Below are 20,505 nucleotides of genomic sequence, written 5' to 3' on the forward strand. Positions count from 1 at the left end.
GGTGCCGTCCTCCGCCAGGAGGCAGGTGACGTGCTTCTTGGCCCCCCTCCTTTTCTCCAGGGCGTAGAAGAAGCGGGAGCCGCGATCCATCTCCCGAAGGAGGTGGATGCGGGATCGAACAAAAGCACCCCGGGCCCGATGGTCTTCGAGGGCCCGGAGCTCCTCCCGCTTCTCCCGGCACGCTCCGCAGAGGGATGGATCCGCGGGGTTGACGGCCAGACGCCTCTCCAGCTCCAAGACCTCCCGCTCCAACTGCCCTATCGCCGCATCCCTCCGTCGGCTGGCACCCCGAGTGTAGTCACGGCAGAAGAGCCGGGCGCGCACCTTCCCCAGATCCCACCACCGCCGCGCCGAGGAAAAGGCATGCCTCTGCCCTCGCCAGGCCAGCCAGAACTCCCGGAAGGATGCCACGAAGCCCGCATCCTCCAGCAAACTATTATTAAAGTGCCAATAGGCCGGCCCCGGCCTCTCCGCGCAGAGAGAGGCCGTCACGGTGGCAAGGTGGTGATCCGAAAAGGGGGCCGGCCGAACGCTGGAGGAGTGGGCCCGTGAAAGGTGGAAACGTGACAAGTAAATACGGTCCAGCCGGGAGTGGCACGACCGATGGGCCTCCACCCGGACGAAGGTGAACGTCGAGACGTCGTCTGGGTGGTGGTCGCGCCAGACGTCCACCAGGGAGTGGCGGTCGACAATCTCCCGGAGGACGTCCGCAGCTGCCGGGCACTGCTCGGTCCCCGAGCGGTCCCGTTCCTCGAGGGTGGTGTTAAAATCCCCTCCCAGGACCAGGCACTCACGAGGGTCCAGGGAGCCAAGGAAGGCGGATGCCTGCTGATAAAAACGGAGCCTCTCCGGGGCCGATGTCGGGGCGTAAACGTTGACGAGATGAACCACAAGCCCCTCCATGCGGACCCGGAGGTGCAGCAGGCGACCCGGCACAGCCTCGGCGACCCCTAGCACCTCGTGCCGTAGGTCGGGGGAGAACAGGGTCGCCACTCCAGCCGCGCAGACAGAGAAGTGGCTAAAGTAGGCCCCATCCCCCCACTCCAGCCGCCAGCTAGCTTCAGCGGCCGGATCCATATGGGTCTCCTGCAGGAAAACCACAGAGTACCCCCCCTCCCGGAGGAAGGAGAGCACCTGGCTCCTGCGGAGACCCATCCTACAGCCTCGGGTGTTTAAGGTGGCAAGGATGATCGGCGCCATGAGGAGGGCTGGGGGGGATCCTCGCTGGCAGACACGCCCACGGCCTCCGGCAGGCCACGCAGCAATCCGTGACCAACCCCGAAGGTGAGTAAGGAGTCACGGAAGACACGGACCCGCCGGTAGGCCGCGGCGGCCTGCTTCCCGGTCCTCCTACCCTCCCCCATGAGGGCCCTCGTGGCCCGGAGGACCTGATGGAAATCCCCCCACCGCTGGAGCGCAAGATGGACTTTGTTCCGGGAGCCACGGACGTCCTCAAGGAACTCCCGCAGCTCCTCCCTCAGCGCATGGGGGGGTGGGGTCACTGATCGATGACTGGCCCCCAGTGGGGCCCCCGTCACAGCCCCGTGGCCCACCAAGGCGGGTAGGCAGGGGGCAGATCCCCAACGTGGCAGCAGATGGACCGACGCCACACGACCCGCCCCGCTCTCGGATTCAAGAAGGGGCGGTGGAAGGAGAACAGCAGCCCTTCGGGGGTCGGGACAGGAAAGAACTAGTGAACCCGCTCCCTGGGAGGTATTGCCAGGGGCGGCACTGGCATCGCAGGAAGTGGGGGGGACAAGGACAGAGCCAACAGGAGTAGGGCGGGGATCAGGGAGAGAATCCGGGAAGGAGGTAGAGGCAGGATCCGGAGCCTCCATAGGTGAGACGCCAGAAGGTGGCTCCTCCTGGCCAGGCTCAAGGATCTGGGAAGTGGGCAGGGGACCCCTAACGATGCCGGGCTCAGCCACTGTGGCACGTGCGGCAGCCTCGGCACCCAGAGAGAGATGGTGGTCAATGGGGTCCCCGCTGAGGAAGGAGGGCGGGTCCTCCACACCCAAGAGGGACACCCCCTGGGAAGCGGGTCTCGGCAGCAGGGCACTGGCCGTCGCCCCAAGGGGCTCGGCAGCAGCCAACAGAGTGCCACCCACAGCCGAGTCGAGGGAAGATTCCAGGGGACCCTCAGAGGTGGGAGCAGAGACAGCGGGTAGGGGAAGGGAACCCAGGGACAGGGGGGGATGTAGTGAGGTCGCCCAGATCGAGGCCTGCCGGCAGAGGGTCGTCCTCCCCCTGCGTGACCGGGGTCAAACCCAGGGCCTCGATTTCTGCGTAGATGGGAGGGAGATCACAGTCCACCACCCCAGGGCCCTCCCCGCCAGCACCCGAGGCGATACCCAACACGGCGCTCTCAGAGGCGCCAAGTGGGCAGGGGGCGAGAGAGGCTCCCTCGGGGGCATCCACGGGAAGGGACCCCGGAGGAGGGGCGGTGTCACCTTCCGGTGCTGCCACGGCATCCCCAGCCGGCACCACAGACTGGGAGTCATCAGGGGACAAGGCGGAAGACTCGACATTGGCGCCCCCCTTCCTGCTCTTCCGGGGGGCCTCCGAATCCGAAGTATGTAAAGAAACTCGAGCCTTCCGCTTGCCCCGCTTCCCCTGCACTAAGGACCAGCCCTCCATGGCATCATCCGGGGGCTGGCTAACAGGGGTCGGCTCGGGGGGCAAGGGCAATGGCTCAGGGACTCGAGGAGGCAGTGGTGGGACAGCAGAAACCGGGGAGGATTCCCCCTGGGACGAGCCCTCTCCCATGGCCGGCGGTAGCCCCGCCACACCCTCCTCCACAGAGGTGGACCGAGAAGGAGGAGGAGGGGCTGCTTCGGGTGCCGGGCAGCTAGGGGGACCGGCGATGACAGGGCCGGCGCCTTGCCGGGGCTCGGGGGTCCCGGACGCTCCTCCGTGCTGGGCCAAGGGACAGTCCCTCCGGACGTGCCCCATCGCCCGGCAGAGGTAGCACCGGGCCTCCCCCGTTGAGTAATGCACCCGGTAGTGGGCTCCCTGGTAAGGGACCAGAAAGGACCCCTCGAGCGCCTCTCCGCCACGCGCCGCCGGCGGCAGTTGAAGCTGCACTTGCCGGCGGAACGAGAAAACATGACGGAGGGCGGGGTCCTTGCAGCCCAAGGGGAGAGGGCTGATGACAGAGATGGGGCGTCCCAGGGCAGAAAGGGCGGGCAGCAGGGCGGCATTGGGCAGGAAGGGAGGGACGGAGGTCAAGATCAAGCGGACCCCCAGGTCTTCTAATGGCTCCAGGGGGACGAACACGCCCCCCACCGCCAGGCCCGTCTCTACCGCCTCCTGGACGGCAGCCTCCGATGCCAGGAAGAAGACCACCTTCCCGTACATTTTGGAGGCCGCCACGATGGCCGTGGGCCCCACTACCCTGGCCAACGCCCGCACGTAGGTCTCCACGTGGGGCGAGGCGGGCACCAGGAGGCAACGGATGCCGTGCTTCCTGGTCAAAGTGGGAAAGGGGCCCCGGCCGCTGTAGATGTTGGCGGAAGCAGCGGGCGGAGGAGCAGCGGCAGGCGGGGGGGCCGCCGCCACCTGGGCGTACGCCCTGGGGGCCGGGGGAGGGACACCTGCAGAGCTGGTGGAGGGAACAGCGGGGAGGGACGCCGCAGCCAGTAGCGGGGCTGCGGCAACGGGGGCAGTCTCCGCCATGGAGGGCCTGGCCTTTCTAGCGGGGCCCTTACCCTTCTTCCCACCCCGACCCTTCCCACCGGCTGGGGTGGCTCCCCCCGAATCAGAAGGGGCGAGAGACGTGGCAGTAACGGAGGTCTCCCCAGTACTCGCTGCCGCCAGTGCCCCAGCAGGGGCGGTGGTAGGTGGATCAGCAGCGGCGGTCGAGGTAGAGGCTTGGGCAGTGGACACGGGGGCAGGTGGAGGAGGGGTAGTGGGAGCATCGCGAGGGGTCTCCCCCGCCGCATCCCCTGCCATAACGAGAGGAGGGAGGGGGACAAACAGCGAGGGGAGGGGAAGGAGAGGAGGCGGCCACCCTTCCCCGCTAGGCTGCAGGCAGGGGAGGAGGGCGCCAGAAGGGGAAGGCTAAAGGGGCGTAGGGAGCAACCAAGGACTACGGGTGGGATTGGTGCAGGGTACCAACGCAGAGGGGGGTTCCGGCTCCTCCAGTTGCACTAGGGGAGCGGGGGGGCAACGGCAGAGGGGGGAGTGCAGTGAACAAGGGGAAACCAAATGGGGAAGGGCACAAGCGCCTGAGAGGGGGCGTGGGTGCATGAGGGGGAACCGATCAGGGCTGGGGTAGCACAGGGTGGGGGGAAAGGGCGAGCTGAGATTGGGGTAGAGGGACTACGGGGACAGCTACAGGGCCGGGGCAGAACTATCAGGCAGCAGAGGGAAATAGGTGGGGTGGACAAATGTGGCAAAGGGGAGGGGGTCAGTCCAGTATGAGGGGGGAGGTGGTGCAGCCACAGGCACTTGTGCCAAAAAGTCAATGGTTGGCTGCTGCTGCTGCAGGCCCAAATGGTGGAAGTGGGCGTGGTGAGCCAGGCGAGCAGCTCAGTCCCAGAGGCAGGAGTCCAAAGCAGAAGGAAAACAGCCAGTGGGGGTGGTGGAGGGGGCAACGATGGTGGTGGGGGCGAAGGGGGACACGGATGGACTGGGGGCAGGCTCCACGCCACACCCCCGGTGCCCCAGCGGACACAGTCCAAACCCCCACCACAAGAGCACAGTTTGAAAAAGACTCAGTCCAGAAAAGCCCCCTCCACAGTGGTCTTCATACTGTCTCCAGCAGCGGGTGGTCCTCTTCTCCTTCCTCTCCTCCTCCGGGCACCAACAGCTCCCCAGCAACAGCCACAGTAGGCCCAGCAGCTCCAGGTGGTGGTGGTCTGGCGTCCAGGCAGGAGGGACCCCGCTCAGAGGGTGGTGGTCTCAGCAACAAGAGCTGGGGTCCCTTACTCCCCTCTTCTCTGGGAAGCAGGCCAGCAGCCCCCCCCCCAAGGGGCTGTAGGTGGAATAACAGCAGTAACTGAGGTGGGGGGGAACCACCAGCCAGTCAGCAAATAGACAGCAGAGAGAGGGGAAGGTGGTGGTGTCTAGCCCTGCCAGGGAAGCAGCAGGAGCACGAACAGCAGCAGAAACAGCAGCAGCGAGGGCCCAGCGCCCAGCAGGAACAGCAGCAGCAGCAGGAGCAGCCCTCTCCCTCCTTCCTCTACAGCAGAGTGGTAGAAGGAAGAGTCAGTACTGGCCACAGGAGAAGCAGGCTTCTGTTCTCTGAGTGACCAGAGCAGGGGCTGCACTAGAGTAATCAGGAACCTACTAGAACTAATCAGCCTGTCTGCCTTAATTGGAACACCTGCAGCCAATCAAGGCAGGCTAATCAGGGCACCTGGGTTTAAAAAGGAGTTCACTCCAGTCAGAAAGGGGAGAGCCAGAAGAGAGGAAGTGCATGTGAGGAGCTGGGAGCAAGAGGCACAAGGAACTGAGAAACAGAGGGTGTGCGGTTGGAGGATTGAGAAGTACAAGCATTATCAGACACCAGGAGGAAGGTCCTGTGGTGAGGATAAAGAAGGTGTTTGGAGAAGGCCATGGGGAAGTAGCCCAGGGAGCTGTAGCTGTTATGCAGCTGTTACAAGAGGTACTACAGACAGCTACAATCCACAGGGCCCTGGGCTGGAACCCAGAGTAGAGGGTGGGCCTGGGTTCCCCCCAAACCTCCCAACTCCTGATCAGACGCAGGAGAAGTTGACCCAGACTGTGGGGAGGATCACTGAGGTGAGCAAACTCTGCCAATAAGCGCAGGACCCACCAAGGTAGAGGAGGAACTTTGTCACAAGACTTAGAACTATCAGCCTATAAATATTTACATTAAATAATTGGGCCACATCATTTGCAGTGCATACACTCCATTTCATCCTTTTTTCCTGTTTTTTTTAAACTTTCAAATACTTCCTTATGTTCTGAAACTTATTCTGATATAGATTTTCTTCCCATTTTAGTACATCAGGTCTTTAAACTGCTATCTGCTAACAGCTTGAAATGTGTATGTGATGGGCATGAGATTCATCAGTAGGTTCAGATGGGCATGCACTTCAGAGCTTGCGTGTGTGCCTGTTTGTTTATTGTGTGTATCATCTAGACTAATACATAGCCTTACTTCAAAAGGCAGCTTTTCATGTACACACAGATTGATGTTTTATCATAATACAGATATCTCATGCAATACATTGTGTTTTCCTAATAAAACAAGTTATTTTTATGTATTTGAATAATACAAAATTGGAAAAAAATGAATAATACCTTCTGTAAAACCTGGGATTTTTTGGTAAAATCAGTTTAAGCTGAAAATGAAGGGGATTATGTATTGTATTATACTAACAGTTACCTGTTTCAGATCAATCTGTGCTCCATATTCAATGCACATTTTAATCATTCCCAAGTCTCCACTCTGAACTGCCAGATGAAGAGGACTGCACTTTCCATGATTGGTAAAATTGATGTGACTTTCAGTAGAATAGCCTAACTCTTCACCTGAGAAAGAAAACAAAATACAAACTTATTACATAAAAATAACACAAGAAATCAAGATTTAAAAAACAAACAAATATAGGGATATATTTTCCCTCACAATACCAACATGTAACTCCTGTTAACACTCAGGGAGTTCTGTGTTCATTCATTCAAGGGAGCATATAAATTACGGCTCTTGTTGTACAAGCATTTACTTATATGTGTAACTCTACTCATTGGAGCATTCTCATTGAACTTGTAGAGAGTTAGAGTGTGTAAATGTTTGCAGGATCAAAACCTTTGTTTGCACAGCCCTTTGAGAAGCAAAGTACTAAATATGCACTAAGTGTTACTACAGGTATTTTTGGGAGATGTGATTCCCACCTTGCTTAGACATACTCACATTAGCTCTGCCGGAGCTAATGTCCACAAATGGCAGTGTGTCTCAGTAGCACAGGCAGCCACATGGGCTAGCCAGCACAAGTATAAGCCCACCTAACCCCTGGGTACATACTGAGGTGGCTAGCCTGAGACACCACCACCTGTGCCTCCACAGACACACTACTTTTTTAGGCACTAGCACAAGCAGAACTCATGGATGTACATCTACACAAGCCTCCTAGCTCAACTATAGATGTACCATAACAGGATAACTGGCCCATTAAATGAAACTGGGTTCAGCTCTCCTATCCGAGTCTAGGTACTCCCAGTTAGACTAATTAAGAGGATGGGGCAGCACCTGGGGGCCTGTAAAAGGTCAGTTAAAAGTCAGAGCTGGGTCAGTCAGACAGGAGAAAAGAGAGGAAAGCTGCCATAGAAGGAAGGTGGTCCCTCGGAGAAGTCTGAAGGCAGGAGAGCAGCAAGAAGGGCTTGCCGGCTGGCTGGCATCCTCAAGTCAGAAAGCCAGGGCTAGAGAGGGCTAAAGATAATAATAATAGTAGGAGGAGCAGCAGCAGTAGCAGAGAGAGGGATTCCTGCTGGCTCTAAGCCAGAGCCAACAGCCAGAAAAGGATGAAGGAAGGGGCAGCAGCAGAGGGTCTTACCAACTGATGTCTCCTTGCTGGAGAGTTGGATCCAGAGAGAGAATGAAAGGAGGATACTCCCAGAAGAGAGGCTTTGAGAGTTTCCATGAGGAGAGCAGGGTTGCCCCCCAAAAGGAAGGCCTGGGGTAGCTGTCATAGCTGAGAAACAGAGGACTGACAAAGAGACCAGGTGTAGCAGAAGATGCCAGAATGTGGTCCATGTTATGTCAGTGGCCAAAAGGATATGTGGTTTTTAAGGACTACTTGCACTCGGGTGATATGGACTATGTCTTGGAACTTTTACTATGGACTATTTGCACTATGTTTTATTAATCAACTGTGTGTGGATTAGAAGATAAGCTTCCACAGAGACACTGGGGACTCAAAAGGGAAACTGAGGTGAGGGGCCAATTGAAGGGCTGCCTTGAGACCACAAGAGGGCAGCTGGGAGGAGGCTGCTCATTTACAGTACCCTATAACTAATAAGGATGAAACAAAAGAGATTTGGAACATTTATTTACCTTTTTTTAAAATAATTTCCATACATGCTTTTGAACCTGAAAAGGCAGCTGCATGGATAGGCATACATCCAGTTTTGTTTGATTTACATAACTTTCCTCCATTTTCAAGCTGAAAAATAGTGTCCACATATAGTTAAATGGCATGCTGCAAATTATGACCAAATAACACATTATCATAGATGTACTTTCTCTCTTATAATGTCTGTCTTCATTCTACGTTTTGATGATATTTAAAGTACATGTTTATCTGAAAAAAAATTAGAATAGCGGGCTAGACTTATACATATAAATCCAAAAACAGTTAAGTGTAATTCCTCAAGGAGCATGCTTGAAGTTTACCCTACCATTTTCTAAAATTCACATTTCCAAAATCACATTTCATTTGGGGGTTTCTGGGGTTTTTTAAATATACTTGATGAAAGTGGGGTGAGTTTTTTCACCTTCCTCACAGCAGATCGAGGACCCAGTTAGGGAGCTTAGTAGATAGTAGGTGTAGCAGCTGTCCAGTGCCAGCACACAATATAGAGAGAATACAGTTCCCTGATAAACTCGATTTGGAAGGGGATTTAGGGGAAGATACTGGGGAAATGGGGCTGAACCTCCTAATGTCTGGTGCAGTGGGGAGACAACCCCTGATCCCCTTTTTCCAGCTCCTCCATAACCCTCATTCAACAATGCTGGGGTTCCAGTGACAGACTGGGACCAGGTTGGGAAAGGGGAGGGCAGACAGCAGTTCTCCCAAATAGGAGAAAACAATTAAGGAAATAATGATGACCCACACTGTATGATTTATTGCTGGGTATTCCCAGATATTTTAAGAGACTAAAGTTGCAGCCTAATTAAACTACATCCATTGCCTCTTTTCTTTCTTTCAGCTTGGTCAGGACAAGCTATTTTTCTCAGGAATGGGCACTGTTTCACACAATGCACTCAAGAATCTTGTTAACAATTTTTTTCATAGTGTTGCTGTAAGTACAAACAGATTTAAAAGATTCCCAAGGAAAGACAGGCACATACTGACAGATAAAGCACACTGCTTTTCAGAAAAAAGGAAAAAAATATACCTCATGCAAGATGCTAAAATGTCTTTTTTCTAGCTCAGGACACCAATTTTGCAAATAAATGCACCCTTACATGTAATGGAACTACATGAGAGCACAAGGCTGTGACACACTTATTTGCAGAATTATAGTGATACATTGAAGTGAATGGGGCACCACTCAGGCACATGCAACTTGCAGTACTGGGGCAGGGCTGTCCTTACCCGTATGCAAAGTAAGCAGCTGCATAGGGCACCAGGAAATTTGGGGCACCAAATTGCCCCAAATTTCCTGGTGCCCTATGCAGCTGCGTGCTGCACCAGCAGCCAGCCCAATTCCCTGGCTGGCTGAGCTGCCCAGGAAAGCTGCCTCTGTTCCGCTCTGCCTTTTCCCAAGGCCCCTGGCCCTGCATGCCCACCCTACCTCTTCCGGCCCCTGCTCAGCCCCAGCCCCACTACACTCCTTCCTCTGAGCAACATCTTGGGGGACTGCAGCAGGGGTCAGGTGTGCCCTGCACTCACCAGGTGGTGGGAAGTGGAGCAACCTGGCCCCAGCCCACTCCATGGCGCCAGTGAATGCTGTGGAGCAGTCTCCCTCTGCCCTCCAAGTCCCAGGGCTGGGAGCCAGGGGAGCAGAGCAGGCTGGGGTCATGTCACTCCACTTCCCGCCACCCCATGAATGTGGGGTTGGGCCCACGCTGCAATCACCGGGCAGCAGGAAGTGTAGCAACACAGCCCCAACCCACTCCATTGGCTCGTGCAGGGAGGCAGTTTCCCCCCTTGCCCCCCAAGCCTGCTCCTGCCTGCCCCCATGGAGGTCTGGGACCTGCCACCCCCCCCCCACAGAGGCCTAGGGCTGCATAGGGCACCAAAATGTCTAAGAATAGCCCTGTACTAGGGCTTTAATTTATGTTTACACTTCTTTGGTTATGCAGAGTATACAAAGTAGAAAAAAAGACAACACATTGTATTAAGATAAGTGGAAGAACATTAGGGAAAATCAAATAATTCTACATACCAGAAGTGTCAGTGCCTCAGGATTTTCTTTGTAACATGCTAGTATTACAGGTGTGTTGCCAGTTTCTCCTTCCAGATTAACATCTGTACTGCTGTGTTGGACCAACACCTAGACAGTAAACATAAGAATGGCCATACTGGGTCAGACCAATGGTCCATCTAGCCCATTAACATGTCTTCCGACAGCAGCTAAAACCAGGTGCTTCAGAGGAAAGGAACAGAATAGGTAATCATCTAGTGATCCATCCCATCACCCATTCCCAGCTTCTGGCAAACAGAGGCTAGGGACACCATTCTTGCCCATCCTGGCTAATAGCCACAAAAGAGAACTTTTACAATTTTCCACTAATTTAATTGCTTATCATGAATCATTTCTTATTATTAGTGTTCTATTTGAGGAGCACCAACAACACGCAGAATAAAGGAGTAATGGAAGGAGAAGAAAGGAGTTCCAGATTTATGTACCACAGTGCAAGAAAGTGCAGGTGAGAGCAGGTCAGAGAAACAAAGCTCATGTTTACAGTAGAGCAGGACCGGCTCTAGGCACCAGCAAACCAAGCACGTACTTGGGGTGGCACAATTCCAGGGGCGGCATTCTGGGTGTTTTTGTTTTGTTTTTTTTTTTGTTTCGGCAGTTGCACTCTCGGAGGGTTTTGTTTTTTTTTATTTTGCTTGGGGCAGCAGAAACCTATTGCCAGCCCTGCAGTAGAGAATCCTAGTAATTGTACTAGTGGGACAAGACTGCTGTAAGCACCAACAGTAAAGTGACTCCACACTAGCTATACTATTTTGGGTCAAGTTCTGATTCAGTTTTGCCCTGTGTTTATACTGGCATTGAACTATATAGCACTGAATTTCTGCTGCTGTCTGGATATCTATCAAAGTTACCAGCAGAGATCTAAGCAGCAATGGATTCTGGGAGATCTGAGAAAAATTAAATGTCTCTAGATATTATCTATATTTCTCTTTCTGTGTTTTCTCTTGCTAAATAAATTTACTTGATTTCCCTTTCTAATAGCTCCCAAATGCCTTGTCTGCACTGGAGAATTTGGCATATTAACTAGCTTTTGGAAAGGGAAACAAAGGGAGAGTTAGGTTGAATAGAGGAAAGTGAGGGAGAAGACATCAGCGCATATACATAAGCATGAGCAGACTTGTGCAGAGTCTTGAAGGTGAATTTAGGCCTAAATCCAGAATTCAATTTTCAAATTCTAACGTGTTCCAGATTTGTTTTTAACAGATAGTACATATGTGCATTGCAAAAGCTGTGAGGGGAAAGCTGGGGGTTTTGGCAGCTGTTTAGGGGAATCTCAGACATCTTACAGAACTTTATTTACATTATGGAACACAGTGGTGTTTTCTTCCTTTTTGTGTTTGAGAAAACTATTGGAAGAGTTGGGATTCAATTTAGAAAAGTACTTTTCTGCTGATGTTATAACAAATGCATGAGCTAGTAACTTCCAGAATTCTACCCATACAACATACGCCTAGTCAAAAATGGGAAAATAGTTTTGCTAAAAATTTCAAAGTTGTTTCTGTTTCATAGGATTTGGAATAGTCCCATTTGCTGCTAAATTTTTCATAATATTTTATCAACATTTTAATTTCAGCTTTATCAATATTTGTATTGAAACTGTTTTCAACATGGTTATAAAATGTTTTGTTTACTAAAAACCAAATTTTCTTACTAAAAATCACTGTCAGAACAAATCTTAATGGATAAATTTGTTGATGTCACTTTTTCTTAGCAACTTCTGAGTACAGATTATCTCTTTTGTGAGTGCCATATGCTGTACAGCATACCTGCCATTTGAAGAACTTAAAGGGCTTTATTTTCACTGGATGTGCATTTCTACACTTGGAATTTTGCATACAACTAGTGAAACTGGGTGCCCAGGTGGCTCTTGAGCCCTTTATGCATGTATATTTACTTGGACTATAATCTTACCTTAACTATTTCATTGTGAAGGTACTGCACAGCTAGATGGAGAGGTGCCATCATACTGGAGTTTAGAATGTTTGGGTTAGCGCCTCTGCTGAGAAGTAATTTAACACTTTCAATCTGGTTTTTTTTTGTGGCCCAGTGCAGTGGGGTGTTTCCAGAGGAGTCCATCACATTTAGCGCTAGGTGAAAAGGTAAAAAACAAAGTAAATACTACAATAAACATGTAATTGGCAAATGTTCTGATGTAGTTAATTGACTACTGATTTTCCTGTGAAATATATTTTCAGTAGAGATTCTCTGTCATTGGGCTTGTTTGTTTGTAGGTTTGTTCAAATAAATCATCAACTGTGAAAGACTCTTGCTGCTATTACTAAGCTGCCAGTTACATTATAGATAAATTTCAAATAATTAATTACATGCTGAATCCACAATATTATTATTGAGAGGAAATGTTACATTAAAAATGTCAACATACTGCAACAGAGGAGAACAAGGATGAACATGTAGCAAAGGTACCAAAACAATGTTAAGAAAATCATGATTCCTCTGTGAAAACGGCAGTAACAAATCCAAACACCAGTCTACACCAGTGAAGTAACAAATGCTTTTATTTAACTATTTTTATTTAATGATACAGAAGATAATTTAATAATGTATTACCTTCATTGGAAGAATCATCTAAAATCATCTCCATTAATTCTATTTGACCTCCTCCTGCAGCATGATGCAATGGAGTGGCATTCAGTTCATCCAATTTCCTAAGCCCAGAACGATTTTTCTTAATGAAACTCCGTAATCTGCAAGCACTTCCATCTGAAATCACCTAATTTTGGGTGCAAATGTTGTAAATTTCTTTATTTTTTTCCAGTAAACTAGATTTTAGTAACACCATATGCTAAAAAATAGATCAGAATAAAATTTCTTTCTGTCTTGTTTGCCTATCAGTTTCAGAAGCAGTTGGACTACATATATTACTTTTACTTTTGCTAAGGACCTCGCACACGTTTTTCATTATGTGAAATATAAAGGTGTGATTTGTTCCTGGCCTTACCATTATTGAATGGTTTCTAAAAGTAAAAGACGTTATTTCTGAAAATGTTGAACTTTTTCATTGATTTATCATAATAAATCTTATAACTGATTTGAGCTTTCAATATATCAAAGACAAACTAAATGGATCAAACAACTAATATATAAACCAGCTGGCAACAGAAAATTAAAAAACAGACACTTCACACCAATCCAAATGTGAAATACAATATTTAAAAGTATAAGTGTAATTCGACATCCTTACTCCAGCTTCTAATTTTCCCTTTTGCTAAAAAGAATGGCAAAGAATAAGAATTAGAAAATACCATGTGAATTTCTGTATAATTTTCATATTATTGCTCCTGTCTTACTGCCTGATAATGCATATAAGTAGTTGTATTCAAATACTGAAATGAGTATGCGCTCTTTGCAGTTGGTACAGTCAAAAACATCTATAGCTCATCAACTGCACAGCTCCATGCCGAAGGAATCATATCGTGCTCCATAGAAGTCAATGGCAAAACTCCCATTGACTTCAATGAGTGCAGAATCAAACCCAAAACAAGCAGCAAAAATGAAATTAACAAAAATGTAAGTAATCTAGACTCAGCTATTTTCCTTTCTGCATAAGGTCAGAGATCTTCCTACCCACCAGCCTCTATTTTGTTCTCGTGTCCGGGGGAAAAGTTTAACGATGAAGGAAAATAATCTTGTCCATTTCCCTGAACAGAACTTTATACTGAGACTGAGAATGATTCTGGGCTGTGCCTTCAAGTCACATTTCAAAGAGAGGGGGATTGTGCCCTCAGGATTCTGGGCTGCTCTGGAGAAAAAAATCCATTAAAATGTTCACAGTTGCAGGAAATTATGCAGCTGCATGTCAGACAATGGAAGGGGTCAGACAATCATTATTTAGTGAGAGGTTTCAGAGTAGCAGCTGTGTTAGTCTGTATCCGTAAAAAGAACAGGAGTACTTGTGGCACCGTAGAGACTAACAAATGTATTTGAGCATAAGATTTCGTGGGCTACAGCCCACTTCAACAGATGCATAGAATGGAACATATAAGAAGAGTGTGTATGTGTATGTGTATATTAAAAAAAAACCCTCTGACCCCTATGGGTAGTATGTGTCTTCCTCAAACTCAGGTCCTCTCCCAGAGGCCTGGGAGTTTGAGGGTTTGAGGGTTCTGTGCAGTATCTTAGCTGTTCCTAGCACTGCACTCTTCTGGACAGAGAGCTCTGATATTGTTCCTGGGATCTGTTGGAGCCACTCACCCAGCTTAGGAGTCACAGCCCCGAGTGCTCCTACCACCACTGGGACCACTTTGGCCTTCACTTTCCACATCCTCTCTAGTTCCTCTTTCAGGCCCTGATACTTCTCCAGCTTCTCATATTCCTTCTTCCTGATGTTGCTGTCAGTTGGCACTGCTATATCTATCACCATCACTGTCTTCTGGTCCTTATCTATTACCACGATGTCTGGTTAATTGGCCAGTACCTGCTTGTCCATCTGGATCTGGAAGTCCCACAGAATCTTAGCCCTGCTATTCTCCACAACCTTCTGTGGAATCTCCTATCTGGTCTTGGGAGGATCTAGCCCATACGCTGTGCAGATGTTCCTGTACACAATGTCAGCCACTTGGTTGTGCCGTTCAGTGTATGCTGTTCCTGCCTGCACCTTACATCCTGCCACTATGTGTTGGACTGTCTCTGAGGCCTCTCTGCACAGTCTGCACCTTGGGTCCTCTCTAGTGTAGTAGACCCCTGCTTCAATGGATCTGGTGCTCAGTGCCTGTTCCTGTGCTGTTATGATCAGTGCCTCAGTGCTGTCTTTTAGTCCAGCCCTTTCCAGCCACTGGTAGGATTTCCCAATGTCAGCCACCTCAGCTATCTGTCGATGGTACATCCCATGCAGGATCTTGTCTTGCCCTGGCACTTCTTCTGCTTGGTCTTCCTCCCATGTCTGCTGCTGCCTCAGGCATTCTCTCAGCAGCTCATCTTTGGGGGCCATCTTACTGATGTACTCCTGGATGCTTTGGTTTTCATCTAGGACAGTGGCTTTGACGCTCACCAAGCCCCGCCCGCCTTCTTTCCGGCTGGTATACAGTCTCTGGCTGTTGGACTTGGGGTGGAAACCTCCGTGCATTGTGAGGAGCTTCCCGGTCTTCACATCGGCAGCCTCCATGTCCTCCTTTGGCCAGCTCACTATACCGGCAGGGTATCTGATAACCGGCAGGGCGTATCTGTTAATGGCGTGGATCTTGTTTTTCCCACTGAGCTGGCTCTTCAGGACCTGTCTTATTCTTTGATGATACTTGAATGTTGCTGTCTTCCTTGCCTCCTCATCGTGGTTTCCATGTGACTGTGGGACGCCAAGGTACTTGTAGCTGGTCTGTATGTCTGCTTGTGGCCCGCTGGTAGTTCCACCCCATCAGTCTTGACTACCTTCCCTCTCTTCACTACCATCCGGCCACACTTCTCCAGTCCGAATGACATCCCGATATCCTCACTGTAAATGCGCATCAGGTGGATTAGCGAGTCGATGTCTCGTTCACTCTTAGCATACAGCTTGATGTCATCCATGTAGAGGAGGTGGCTGATGGGTAGTTCCACTCCTAAACCCATACCCGTATCCAGTCCTTGTAATTATCTGGCTGAGGGGGTTTAAGCCTATGCAGAACAGCAGTGGAGACAGTGCATCACCTTGGTATATGCCGCACTTGATGGCCACTTGTGCAAGCTGCCTTGAGTTGATTTCCAGTGTTGTCTTCCATAGTCCCATTGCGTTCTTGAGGAAGGTCCTTAGTATCCTATTGGCTTTGTATAGCAGCAGACATTCACAGATCCACGTGTGCGGCATTGAGTTGTAGGCTTTCCTGTAGTCAATCCAGGCTGTGCTCAGATTGGTCTGTCTAGACCTTGAGTCTTGGGTGACTGCTCTATCTATGAGCAACTGGTGTTGTTCCCAATGCCCTTCTGAGCTGTGCTCATGTACTGGCCCATATGGTCCTGTAGCTTGGCAGCTATGATACCTGATAGGATTTTCCATGTTGTGGGGAGGCAGGTTATTGGCCGATAGTTGGATGGTTCTATTCCCTTGCAGGGTTCTTTCATGATCAGCACTGTCCTTCCTTGTGTTAGCCAGTTTGGGTGGGAGCCTGCTACCAGCAGCTGGTTCATCTGTGCTGCTAGGCGTTCATACACTGCTGTTAGTTTCTTTAGCCAGTAGGTGTGGATCATGTCTGGTCCGGGTGCTGTCCAGCTCTTCATGTTCTTGACCCGCTGCTGGATGTCTTCTGCTGTGATGGTAACTGGTTTCTGTTCTGGGAGATTGCTGTGCTCTGTTCTCAGGTCCTGCAGCCACTTTGCACTGGTGTTATGAGTCTTCTCTTTCTCCCATATGTTCTTCCAGTACTGTTCAGTTTCTGCTGCTGGTGGCTCTGCTGTTATTGTGTTGTTGCACTGTAATTGGGAGTACACCTTAGATGGTTCTTTAGAGAACAGGGCAGTTACTTTTTTGGCCTCTGCTTCTCTAGTGTATCTCCTTAGCCTGGTAGCCAGTGCTGTAAGCCTTTGTTTAGCAGTCTCTAGGGCTTCAGATGGAGTCAGGCCCTTGTATTTTTTCAGTAGCCGAGTCTTATCCTTAGTCTCTACACCCTTCTGTAGTTCCACCAGCTGACTAACTTCTCTCCAAGTTGCCTTGGTCTTATCCTCCAACCTCATTTTCCAGGGTGGGTACATACTGTTGTTCTTCTTGATTGTATAGCCAAGCATCTCCAGGATTACAGAGGCTGTAGCATATACCAGTTCATTGGTTTGAGTTATGGTGGTAGTAGGGATTGTCATGGGGCTCTACTGGCATCTTCTAACATACTATCTGATGGTACTTCTCCACTGAGCCTTGGTAATTGGTCTCAAGGATTGACTGTAGCTAGTTTCTCCATGATCTTATGCCTCATATCAGCTGCTATGCTCTGCAATGGAGGCGGTGGCAGTGAAGTTTCAGCTTCAGGAGTGGGCTGCATATCCACTTGTTCTTCCAGGCCTTCTTGAGTCTGGGATGTAATGTGGAGTTGGTCTATCTCAAGCTGTGAGAGCAGCTTTCTCTTTACTATGTTGAAGCGGTGGGTAACTAGCTGTTTCTCAGTAAGTGTGGATGTAGGTCTTTTGTCTATCCCTAGTCCCCTCATATGTTTCATATATCCCCTCTCATTACATCTACTGTTATAGTAGCATTCCATCAGTTCCAGGTTCTCTTGTCTCATCCATGAATGGTTTGTTTCAGTAGCCCACTTATCATCAGATTGTCCTGGTTCCTCAACATCTGGTGCGGACCTTGTTAATCCAGACATCGGAGCTGGTATGACTCTCCTAGTTCATGTTGCTCTCATATTTGAGGTAGGCAGGTGACTCCTTAGGGGTACCAACCAGGATTTGAACCCTAGTCTCACATATCAAAGGGCGGTGTTCTTAACCACTACGCTATGTCACCTGATAAGTCCCTTGCAGCTCCTGCAGGCAGGCAGGAGCACCTCTTGCTTCCCCAGTCCCTGCAAGCAATTGCAAATCAATTCAAGCTCAGCTCATTCACCTGCACATCTACTAATGTGATATATGCCATCATGTGCCAGCAATGCCCCTCTGCCATGTACATTGGCCAAACCGGATAGCCTCTACGCAAAAGAATAAATGGACACAAATCTGACATCAGGAATCATAACACTCAAAAACCAGTCGGAGAACACTTCAGCTTCTCTGGCCACTCAGTAACAGACCTAAAGGTGGCAATTTTGCAACAGAAAGACTTCAAAAACAGACTCCAAAGAAAAATTGCTGAACTTGAATTGATTTGCAAATTAGATACTATTAACTCTGTCTTTCATAGACACTGGGAATGGCTGAGTCATTACACTACTTGAATCTATTTCCTTATGATAACTATCCTTCGACCTCTTGTCAACTGTCTGTAATTGACCGTCTTGATTATCACTACAAAAGTTTTTTTTCCTGCTGATAACAGGTCATCTTAATTAATTAGCCTCAGTGCTGGTATGGCATCTTCTCTGCATGTGTATATATATATATACTCTTCTTATATGTTCCATTCTATTAATCCGATGAAGTGGGCTGTAGCCCACGAAAGCTTATACTCAAATAAATGCGTTAGTCTCTAAGGTGCCACGAGTACTCCTGTTCTTTTTATTTAGTGAGAGTAGACACTGAGATTCAAAACGTTCAAGCTTTAGTACCATTAAAATCTAAATTGTCAATATCCCATCCCCAAATATACCAAGTAACCTTAGATCAAACTTTGGTGAGTTCTCAAGGGATACAAGGTGGGTGAGGCAATCTCTTGTATTGGGTCAACTTCTGTGGGTGAGAGATACAAGCCCTCAAGCCACACAATGCTCTTCTTCATGTCATAATAGCTAATACTAACCTAGGGATATCCAATATCATAGTAGCTAAGATCTGGGGACCAACAGGGCTGCACCATCACTACAGGCAGGTTCTTAAACGACACTTTTCTTCCTCCCCAGGGCTGTACATTTGGACTGTTATCCATGGAAATGCAGTGTGTGTGTGTGGGGGGGGGGGAGGGTGTTAGCGAGTGTAGGGGGAAATGGAGGGTGCTGATATTGACCAATAAAAATCTAACCCTTCCAAGCCTCCTCCTGCCCCACGCCCCCCGTGCCCCCTCTGTCTCCAGCCTCTCCCATGCCCCCACCTTAGACAGCTCACCTCCCCCATCTCAACCTTCCCCGCGCCCCCAGTGCCTGCCCTCCCTGCCCCGCTTCTCTCCGCACCCACCTTAAAGACGTCCTGCGAGGCGAGGGAGGCGGCATCGGCCTCGCACACGACCCCCTGGTAGGAGCCGCACGCCGCCTTCTCCTGCGGCTGGAACAGCTTCAGCAGGGCGCGCTTCATGGCTCTGCCGCCGCCCGCCTTAGCCACCTGCAAGGCAGCGAGAGCAGCGAGTGAGTCCCGCGCCGGGGGAGCACCCGTGGCGGGGCGCGGAGCGCGGCCAGCCGGGGACACGCCTCATGCCACGCACCTCAGCTCCCCCTCCGCTTCCCCACGGGCGGCCCCTGCCTGCAGCCCCGCAGCCCGGCGTGTCTGTGGGGACCCGCAGCTGCAAGAGCCGCTAGGGAAGCGAAGCGCTGGGGGCACTAAGGAAACGTCTCCCCGCCTCCTTCACCGAGGCCAAGGAAACCAGCCCTTGCCCGCCCCCTTTCCACCAGCCCGGAACCCCAGCACGACTCCGGGAACGCTTTCCTGAGGGGCGCTCAGGGGGGTCTTTCCCCGCCCCGCCACGAGCAAAGCCCTTTGCCGGGGGGCGAGGAGAGCGTTCGGCGAGGGAAGGAAGGGGGTGAATGTTGTGCCCCCCGGGGGCTGTGAGGGAGATTCACCACCACAACTGCCAGTCCTTGTCCTTAGAGGGGCAAGGTGGGTGAGGTTCATGAGATCAACTTCTGTTGGTGAGAGAGGCAGGGGGAATCTCCTTCAGGCCTGGGTAAAGGCTCTCCCAGCCTCACAGCAACATGCAAGGTGGAACCCCTTAGTTTAGCATGAAAATCTTCAAAATTGTCCTGGTGTTCTTGTTGATCAAACAATTGGATAAGCTCTGAGTCAGAAGAACAACAAGGAAAACCCATAGGTACTCAACTCACCAGCAAAAGCTTCAAAACTCTTTGAAATTTCAAATTTTGATATTTCCTTCAGATCAAGCAAGATTTCACCACTGACACTGAGGGATCTGAACAGCCCCGTCTTGATTTCTCAACATTTGCATTGCATTAACAGAGGGGTTCTTAACTCAAGTAGCCTTATCGAAAGTGGTCTTAAGAAGTATGAGAGCCTTAATGTTAAAATGGTTTAGAGCTTTATTCATGTTAACTTTCAGGCAACCTAAAAAATGGGGAGGGGGAGAGTTCTACTGCACACGCTCTAATATTACTATATAAATCTTCAAAAAGTCACAAAAGTCACTATAAATTATTTAACTACTTGCTTATCGTTAAAATTAATTGTGACTGAAGCAAATAGGGTGATCACTCATATACTACAGTAGCTCAGAAGGGAAGTCACTAATGCCTATTAGTATGAATTACTGGAACAGTTAATTAATTATGAAGAAGCACTTCTCTGAAATGGTGAGTTGTAAGTAATTTGTAGGTTACACTGTTTCTCAGAGCTCAGTATAAACTGCAATACTGTTTGTTCTCCTTTGGAGAGTTTACTCTTAGGCGTTATCTACACTACACGGTTTTGTTGACAAAAAACAATTAGTGGAAGCACTCCTGGTGAGGATGCACACCATCAACAGAAGGGTAGTGTGTGTGACGGGTTCCCCCTTGGGTGCCACCTGGAACTAGGGTACCACAGAGCCCCCTGACCCACCAGCGTGGGGTCCCTTTACACTGTACTGCTGTGACCAGCCTGCCAAGCCCT

At 50.1% G+C, this 20,505-nt stretch overlaps 1 protein-coding gene across 1 annotated transcript in view; it reads right to left on the bottom strand.

Annotated features, from left to right (window-relative positions):
* Positions 1-18,981, bottom strand: part of TRPA1 (transient receptor potential cation channel subfamily A member 1) — an 85,144-nt gene extending 66,163 nt beyond the window's left edge. The window contains exons 1-6 of the mRNA XM_050940674.1: positions 18,865-18,981; positions 12,685-12,847; positions 12,028-12,203; positions 10,081-10,188; positions 8,024-8,132; positions 6,356-6,501 (exon numbers count right to left, since the gene is read on the bottom strand). Coding sequence (XP_050796631.1) covers positions 6,356-6,501; positions 8,024-8,132; positions 10,081-10,188; positions 12,028-12,203; positions 12,685-12,847; positions 18,865-18,981 — 819 coding nt within the window. The remainder of the gene's footprint in view (positions 1-6,355; positions 6,502-8,023; positions 8,133-10,080; positions 10,189-12,027; positions 12,204-12,684; positions 12,848-18,864) is intronic.
* Positions 18,982-20,505: the final 1,524 nt, after the last annotated feature.

The sequence above is a fragment of the Gopherus flavomarginatus genome, chromosome 2 (genome assembly GCF_025201925.1).
Source record: "Gopherus flavomarginatus isolate rGopFla2 chromosome 2, rGopFla2.mat.asm, whole genome shotgun sequence".
Classification (NCBI taxonomy): domain Eukaryota; kingdom Metazoa; phylum Chordata; order Testudines; family Testudinidae; genus Gopherus; species Gopherus flavomarginatus.